Genomic DNA, 9,181 nt, shown 5'->3' on the forward strand with positions numbered 1-9,181 from the left:
GAGTACCCCTTTGGAAAGCTACTTGTCTAACTTCTGAGGACTTACTGGTGCATAATGGAGGAGTTTCTCTTCTGGTAGGGAATCTGCAGGCCAAAAAAAGGTAATCGCAGACCACAGTGCTTGCTTGAAAACAACAGTATAGATGAGAGAGAGAAGTTAGGTGGGATGAAGGGGGACAGGTGTCAGTTATCAGCTCCTGGAATGACATCCAGAGTGTCAGTTCATTAATTCACTGGGAGAACAAAGTGCAAATAGGCCTAGACCTTGTGGTGTTCCCAGTGTTTTCTCTGAGATAGATCAATGAACTCAAAATAGTGGTCAGAAAGTGCTTGACCAGTTGGAACTCGAATAGATGAGTTCAGTGTAGGAATAGCATGTCCAACTATGGCATATCTGCCGAGCCAGCCTGGGGTCTGTGTTACCAACTTGGGAATATCTGAAGTTCCTCTGGACCACACTGACCTTGGGGCTCCTGCGTTTGTCCTTTTGACTCTGCTTTTGTGACTCTTTGTGCCTCTCTTCTGACTGGCCTCACCTTTCTATAAGCTACTTTACTTATTGTTTCCCTAGCTTGGCTTCTCAAGAAATCAGGGGCTGGAAATACAAATTTGCATGAGGAACAAGAAGGTAGGAAAATGTCTCAGAGAAGAGAAAGCCAAGGCAAGGATGAGTGTGGAGCTAGCTGTTATGAGTACAGGAATCCAGGGAAGTTCCTGAAGAGTTCTATGAACACTTTCTCAACTCTCGACCCAACTTGGCAGAGGGTGGCTCAAGGTATTAATTCTGTGACGTTTCTAGGCTGTACAAGCGTCAAGGCTAAGGTGCACAGATGCCCCAGCTGCAACAACAGAAGAATCCCAAGGCATAAAGGGGGGGATCCAAAACACAGGTCAGAGGTAAGGATCCACTGAGTAGCACCTGCTAAAGGGGCCCTAACAGTAGTGGCTGGAGTGAGATGCGACTTGAGGACCTCAGTGGGGCACAAGAGATGTCCTACACTTACTAGCAAAATTCTTCATTTTTTTTTTTTTTTCTAGAACAACGTGTTTATTAAATAAGATTGTCTGTTACACAATAACTTATATTCTTTAATCCTAAAGACCTACTTTCTTACATGTTAGGCAGAAAAATGCAACATTTTCTTTACCTCAAGATAGTTGATGAAAAAGTAAAGATCTGACTGTCTGACACATGAAAGGCGTGGATGAATCTATCTTTTTAGGACGCTTCAGGCCCTGAAGACATGGCGGAGAGGGGCTCATAGGGCGCGCGGCTGGGAGGCAGGCCTCGCGTCTCGGGGGCTGCTGGGGAACAGCGCAAGGGTCTTCTTGAGCTCCTTGTAGCTCCAGTGCAGCTGCTCCACCTCGGCCTGGTGCTGACCGCGCATCTGGTCCAGCTCCTGCAGCAGGCGCGCGTTGGTGCTGACCAGGGAGCTGTGGCTCTCCTGCAGCATCTGCGTGAGCTCCTGGATCTTGTCGTAGTGCTCCAGGTGCTGCTTGAGCTCCACGAGCTCGCCTGAGAGCCGCTTCACGCTCGCCTGGAGTCCGGAGATCTGCAGGTTCAGCGCGGACGGAGCATCAGCGGTCCTCACGTCTTTCTTCATGCTGAACAAAAGCGACTTCAAGCTACTGCTCTCCTCCAGAGATCTGTCCAGATGCTGCCTCAGGTAATCCATCTCCTTCCGCGTGTCGCTGAGTTCCAGCACCACCTCAGTCATCTTCATGCCGTACTGTTGCTGCAGCTCAGCAAGGCGACTGTGCAGAGACTTATTTTCCAGAGTCAGGGAGCTAATTTCTTCATTCACAGTTGTTGAAGTGTCCTGAGTGGTTGTAAACTCTTGAACAGATGACAAAATGTGTCTCGCCTGAGCAAGGAAGACTTCACTGCTGTGCAGGGACCCGCGGCCGTTCCAGTGCATGTCCACCAGGTCGAGGAGCGCTTCCAGGAGCAGCATCTCCAGGGTGGCCTTCTTCCTGGGCAGCACGGCGGAGTGCAGTTTGGGACATGCCTCGCTTGCGCTGGGCGGCCTTGGGGTCTCGGGCCCCGGGGTAGCCGAGAGGGAAGAGGCGGCCTGGCCCCAGCCCTTCGAGCCGCTCCTCCGGCTCACATTCAGGCTCCCCTCCAGAGAGCTGAGACACGCCTCGTCCATGGGCACCTGGAACCTCCCGCCAGGCATCCTCCGCTTCCTGTACTTCTCAGGAGCAGGTAAGGGGTTTAACATCTTTTGTGTCGACACACTGGATTTCTGAGAAGAAGCGCCTGAGTCCTCAGTCTCCGTGGAGTCTGGGGCGAAGTGCCGCGGGGGGAGCTCGCCGCAGCGCTGGTCCTGCAGCCTCGGCTCCACGCAGCCGGCCCTGGGGCTGCTCCTGCGCCTCTCGGGGCCCTTCCACAGGGCGTCCCCGCACTGGTGCTGGGCTGACTGCGGGCTCAGTCGGTGCCGCGACTCTGCTTTCTTCTCTGAAAACAGACGGGAAGCTCTGCTTTGAGTCCAGCGATTCCTCTGAACCAAAATGTAGCCGGGACGCTCTCCGCTCACTCTCCCTCACGGGGCGGTCATCCAGCTGCTGGAGTCCCGGGAGCATGTGCACCACGAAGAGGCGGTAGTCAGACTCGCTCTTCACCACGGGGTTCAGCCGCAAGTCCACGTCGGAGAGCGCTGCCAGGGAGTGGAGCCGGAAGACTTCTGCCAGCGAGGAGATGCGGTTGTAGTAAAGGTTGAGGCTCTCCAGCACCGTCAGGCACTCAATGCCCCAGGTCGCAGTGAGGCGCCAGGCCGCTCTTCTCCCGGATCTTCTCCTCACACAGCAACACCCGCCCGCCCGGCGCCATACTTTCAAACGGCGCTCACCTGCCCGCGCCTGCGCCAAAATTCTTCATTTTTAAGTCAAAATATTGACTTAGAATTTGACCAATATCCTACTTTAACCAGTAACTCTTCAATTAGGTTTTACTTGCTTGGCAGTTGTTCCATGTCTTGAAGCTGCTTGGCCCATCCCTGCTTTTTACACATAAACTTAGCAGTTTATTTCTATTAGGGCAACCGGAGTCTCCAATTTATAAATACCCCATTAAAACAGATAAATAAACATTTATAACAAGGTTCAGAAACAAGGAGCTTGTCTCAATTCACCATACCCATTGATACTGAGAGAGGCCTTGAACACAGAGTTTGCTACATTTTTGGCCACATTATGCTGCCAAGAGGCCTGCTAAATTCTGAAATTTTACATATTTTTATTTGGATTGCTTCAATAAATTCTTTTTTTTAAATCAACTTGTTTTATTGTTTGTCTTAATAAGTCTTTTAATGCTTCTCCATTGCCTGTAGAAGAGATTGTGAACACCTTACAATGGCTTTCAAGATTCTCCAAGAACTCCCCAAACAACATTCCCTTCCTAATAAACAGTCAGTGGAATGACTGACAGCTCTTAGACACTTTTAAGACCTTCACAGTCCCTGCCTTTACTATTTCTCATACTTGGCATTCCCTCTACTTCTATATCTCCTAAAATAGTGAATGAGATTAGTCAGTGGGTGGAGGCTGAATGAATTTGAAAAGCATAATGGGAAAAGCCAAGGTTACTCTGAACATAGTGTTAAATATGGAACCCTGCTGAAGTGAATGAGGGGAACTTTAGAAAAAGTCCTCGATTGTCTTAGAAAAAGCCTGAACTTCAGTGAAGAGACTGTTAATAGACATCTGTGTTTGGAGGATACTAGAAGTGAGGATTCAGAAGGAAGTAAGGGACATGTGATTGGAAACTGAAGGAATTGTTATGCAGTGGTAGAATTCTTAGCAACACTGTACCTTGCACAATCTCAGAGAGATTTAAAGAGTTAGGAGGATCAGTAAACTACCCCTGGTTTGAAGATGGATGTGTAGTATGTTGGGGAATGCAGTTGAAAGAAAACCCCACCTGATAGCCACAGGCATGGGGTTCTATAGGTACAAGGGATTGAATTCTGCCAGAAAACCTAATCAACTTAGATAAGAACCCAGGCTGGTCAGCATCTTGTTTTCAGCCTTGTTAGACTCTCAGGAGAGGAACTGGATGAACTCAACCTACAGGACTGTGTTGTTTTAAGTCCCTGAAAGTGAAAGTTGCTCAGTCATGTCTTGATTATTTGCAACCCCATGGACTGTACAGTCCACGGAATTCTCCAGGCCAAATTACTGGAGTTCACTTCTCCAGAGGATCTTCCCAACCCAGGACTGAACCAAGATCTCCCACATTGCAGGCAGATTCTTTACCAGCTGAACCACCAGGGAAGCCCAATTAAAAGTCAACTGATTGGCTAGGTTCCTGTCAGTTATTTCTGCAGCCTTGAGGGCAGTGCAGTGCTTGTGCTCACTTATGTCCAGCTCTTTGCGACCCCATGGACTGTAGCCTGCCAGGTTTCTCTGTCCATAGAATTTTTCAGGCAAGAATATTAGAGTGGGTTGTCGTTTCCTCCTCCAGGGGATCTTCCTGACCCAGGGACAGTACCCGCATCTCCTGTCTCTTGCATTGCAGGAGGATTCTTTACCCACTGAGCCTTGGGGAAAGTCTCTGGTATTGGGTAATTTGTCCCAGCAGCAATGGATAAACACTACACTAAAACACATTGCACTTCTTAAATCTGTTGTGTGTATCTTTCTTGTTTTGGGGACAACTCTCATCCACTCTCCCATATGTTTCTTCTAACCCATTCTTCATGTCTCCCCTTTTGTTTTCAAATTAAATGTATGCTAGATATTTTCACTGTGTTATTTTGTTGTTGTTTGTTTGTTTTAATGCAAGTTTATCTTTTCTTCCCCCTTACTAATATTTAGACAAATAGGTAATAAAAGTTTATTCTACTAGCTTATCTTTCAGTTTAACAATCCTACTTTCAACTTTGTCCAACCTACTGAGTTCTTAAATTTCATTTTTGTATCTCAGTTTTAGAAATTTCATTTGATTTATTTTGATATATTCTAGTCCTCTAATGAATTTATCCATCTTACTGTCTATTTTCTTGACCCTCATATTATGGTTAAGGTTATATCTTGGTATATTTTCCATTGTTATATTCCTATTGTTGGATATGTGGCTATTTTTGTTGTTGTTGTTGTTGTTCTTCCATCCTTAGAGGTCTCCAAGGGATCTGCTAAGTCACTATTTTCTGCTTGACTTTCTCCTGGGCTGCTACTCCTTTAACCCACAGCATTTAAACAGCATAACCTCCATGATGTTGAACTTAGAGACTTTTTCAGGATGTTAGACACTAAAGTACAGGCTCCTTGGAAACCTTTTATTCCACCTTGCAGAGAAGGAAACAGGAGGACCTTTAGTCATATAAGGATTTGATGGGCCAAGCCCAGAAGTAAAACACACCATTTTTGTTCATAATCCATTGGATATATGTGATCACCTCAATGACGAGGAAGGATGAAAAGTGTGGTCTATACTGGTGCCCAGAAAGAAAGAAGACAGAGAACCTGTGTGGTGTCATGGTCTAGACTTAGTAGGTATTTGGTGAGTTTAATAACAATGGGCGTTGCAAGATAAACCAAATGATGTTTGAATATGACTTCAGGCTCAGTCATCCCTGTTCAATTCCTGAATGTGATTTATTTAAGAATTTCCTACAGCAAAATGATAAACAAAAATATAAAAAGATAAAGACATTCTGCTCATTCTTTTAGGAATCAAATGCTGCATTCATAATAGCAGTGAATTTTCTTATCTGAAGTGCTAAGATAGTCCTTATGACTTAGAATTTACAATGGATTCTCTTAAAAATATCATTCCTGCACAAATTAATTCAACCATTCCTCACAATATTCAGGTTCAATGAGCTGGAATATATGTTCACTGGGTATTGGATAACTCAAAAGTTTTATCTAACATAAGGCTAAAATGCTTTCATATCCAAGGAGAATATGAATTTATTTCAAATTTTCATCTTTGTTAAATTATGGTTTAAGTATGGTTTAACTCAATTCATTTACCACCTCAGGGCTTTTAATAGGTATTTGGGGAATGCAAGAAAAGCAAAATCAAAGTACCTTTTCTTGAAGGTACCATGGCTAATGTAACCTAGGAAATTATGATGAAATAGTACAGCCAGAAAACATCAGCATTTGGATCTGAAAACAAAAATCATGCAAGGAGGGTTTATTATTAGTGATCAATTTTAGCTTTAGAGAAAAACTGAGCAGAAAATTTAGATAGCTTTCATAGACTTCCCTCTTCCTAGTTTCTACTATAATTAATGTCTTACATTAGGGGGGTACATTTGTTATAATGGATGAATAGATAGTAATATATCATTAATTAGAATCTATAGCTTGCATAAGGGTTCATTCTTCATATTTTAAAGCTAGATTGGCTTTGGAAAATGTGTAATGTCATGTACCCACAATTTATGGTATCATAAAGAATTGTTTTACTGTCCTAAAAATCCCCTGTGCTCTTTCTGTTCATTTCTCCCTCCTTCTCCCATAGAAGCCCTCTTGAAAAATTATGTATATAAAATTATCCCTGTGGTTTTGCCTTTTCAAGAATGCCATGTAGTTGGTATTGAGAGAGTAACAGGCAGGAAGGCCAGGGGTCTCCAAACGAGGAAATAGGCTGCAAGTGTCAGACATTTTTCTCTCTCTTAAGCAGTAGGAGGAAACAAACTACAAGTGTTAAGATATTTTCCCCTTCTCTATACAAATTTTAAAAGAAATTTCACTTAAAATTCTGCCTTACCATGATGACATCTGGCTCCACCTGAACTTAACTTTTCTCAAAGCATGAGCTAACCAATGCATTTTTCTTGTGGAAGTGTTTGTCTTAAGCTACATTAATGGACTATGTATTTACCCTAGACTCTGTCTTCAAATCGGTTTTTGCCTAAGACTAAGAAACAACTTGACAATGGATAAAAAAGCTGTGGTACATATACACAATGCAATATTACTCAGTTATTAAAAATAATGCATTTGAATCAGTTCTAATGAGGTGGATGAAACTGGAGCCTATTATACAGAGTGAGGTAAGTCAGAAAGAAAAACACCAATACAGTATATTAACACACATATAAGGAATTTAGAAAGATGGTAGCGATGACACTATATACGAGACAGCGAAAGAGACACAGGTGTAAAGAACAGACTTTTGGACTCTGTGGGAGAAGGTGAGGGTGGGATGATTTGAGAGAATAGCACTGAAACATGTATATTATCATATGTGAAATAGATCGCCAGTCCAGGTTCGATGCATGAGACAGGGTGCTCGGGGCTGGTGCACTGGGATGACCCAGAGGGATGGGATGAGGACGGAGGGAGGTTCAGGATGGGGAACACCTGTACACCCATGGCTGATTCATGTTAGTGTATGGCAAAAACCACCACAATATTGTAAAGTAATTAGCCTCCAATTAAAAAAAAAAAAAAAACAAAAAAACTGACTTGACAAGCCAGTATGTTTTACTCAGGAAAATATTCTCTTAAGCTATGTTAATGAGACTTGTATTTGCTTGGAAATCTGCCTTTCTTCAAGATTCATGCCAATTGTTTTATGGCCTGGGATGACTCACCTGGTGCCACTGTTATCTCAAAATTACATTTTGTGGGTGAGGGGCCTGGTGCCAGTCTCTGAGTTTTGAGACATTTCCTTTCTCTAATTAGCAGAGTGCTAGTAGCTATACAACATCCAGCTAAAGACTAGCAGGGGGGCACTGTTTCTGCCCCCTTCTTATGTCTATGTCAGAAGCCTTTTCCATCTCTTTTATACTTTAATGAAACTATTACACAAAAGATCTGAGCAATCAAGCCTCATTACTGGCCCCGGATTGAATTCCTCTCCTCCGGAGGCCAAGAATCCTGGCATCTTTCGTGGTTCAGCAACAACCTTTCAGTATTAGAGCATCTAACCTTTTAAGACTGGCTTCTTTCACTTACCAATATTATCTAAGGGTCTCCCATGTTTTCTCGTTGCTTGATACCTCATTTCTTTTTATTATTGAGTAACATTTCACTGTGTGGATGTACCCACAGTTTGTTTATCCATTTGCTTATTGGTGGACAGTTTTGTTGCTATCAAGTTTCAGAATTGTTATAAAATTTGTTTGCAAGTTATTGTGTGAATATAGGCTTTCAACTCATTTAGGTATATCAAAGAGTGCAATTACTGGATCATATGGCAAAACTATGTAACTTTTCAACTAACTGGTGTGCTGTCTTCCAAAGTGGCTACATCATTATGCATATGTACCAACATCAAATAAGAGTTCTTATTGCTCACCAGCATTTGATGTTGACTGTGTTTTGGATTTAGGCCATTCTAGTAGATGTATCTCATTATAGTAGTATCTACTTTTAATTTGCATTTTTCTGATGCTTTCTTATGCTGATTCCCATCTGTTTATCTTCTTTGACAAGGCATCTATTAAGGTCTTGGGCCCATTTTTTTTAAATGGCTGCTTGATTTCTTATTGTTGAGTTTTAAGTGCTCTTTGTATATTTTGGATGACAGTCTTTCATCAGATATGAATCTTTCAAACATTTTTTTTCCCCAGTCTGTTGATTGTTTCTTCATTCTCATAACCATGAGTTCGCAGACCAGAAGTTTTTATTCTTATTGAAGTCCAGTTTATCAGTTTTTTTTTTCTTTTGTGGACTTTACTCTTTATTGTATCTAAAAAATCATCACCAAACCTAACCTCACTTAGATTCCCTCCTATATTATCTTCTAGGAATTTTATAGTTCTATTTTACATTTAGGTCTGTGATCCATTTTGAGTAAATTTTTGTGAAAGGTGAAAAGTCAAACTCTATTTTATTTATTTATTTTGCACTTGAATATCCAGTTTCTACAGCACCATTTGTTAAAAGAATTTTATTTTCTCCATTGTATTGTCTTTGGTTCTTTCTCAAAGATCAGTTGGCTATATTTATGTGGATCTATTTCTGTCTCTATTCTCTGTCTCATTGTCCTATTTATCTATCCTTTCACTAAGTGTTGCAATGAATCACCCTGTCTTAGTGACTGTGGTTTTACAGTAAGTTTTGAAGTGAGGTAGCGTCTACCACCCCCCAACTTTGTTCTTTGATTAGTGATTTTCTTTTTCTTTCTTTTATTCCTTTATTTCTATGGGAGTGGATTAGAGTGTAATTTTAAATTTTATTTCCAGGGCACATGCAAAATTACTTAGAGATATTCTTTCTTT

The 9,181-nt window shown here is 42.2% G+C and overlaps 1 protein-coding gene across 1 annotated transcript; it reads right to left on the reverse strand.

Annotated features, from left to right (window-relative positions):
- Positions 1-1,030: 1,030 nt before the first annotated feature.
- Positions 1,031-2,829, reverse strand: LOC122453738 (centrosomal protein of 72 kDa-like). Its single transcript, XM_043487889.1, is given in 3 exon segments — positions 1,031-2,465; positions 2,467-2,751; positions 2,753-2,829. Coding segments are annotated over 3 exon segments (1,569 nt in total). The 3' UTR covers positions 1,031-1,258.
- Between the last annotated feature and the right edge of the window lie 6,352 nt (positions 2,830-9,181).

The sequence above is a fragment of the Cervus canadensis genome, chromosome 15, assembly GCF_019320065.1.
Source record: "Cervus canadensis isolate Bull #8, Minnesota chromosome 15, ASM1932006v1, whole genome shotgun sequence".
Classification (NCBI taxonomy): domain Eukaryota; kingdom Metazoa; phylum Chordata; class Mammalia; order Artiodactyla; family Cervidae; genus Cervus; species Cervus canadensis.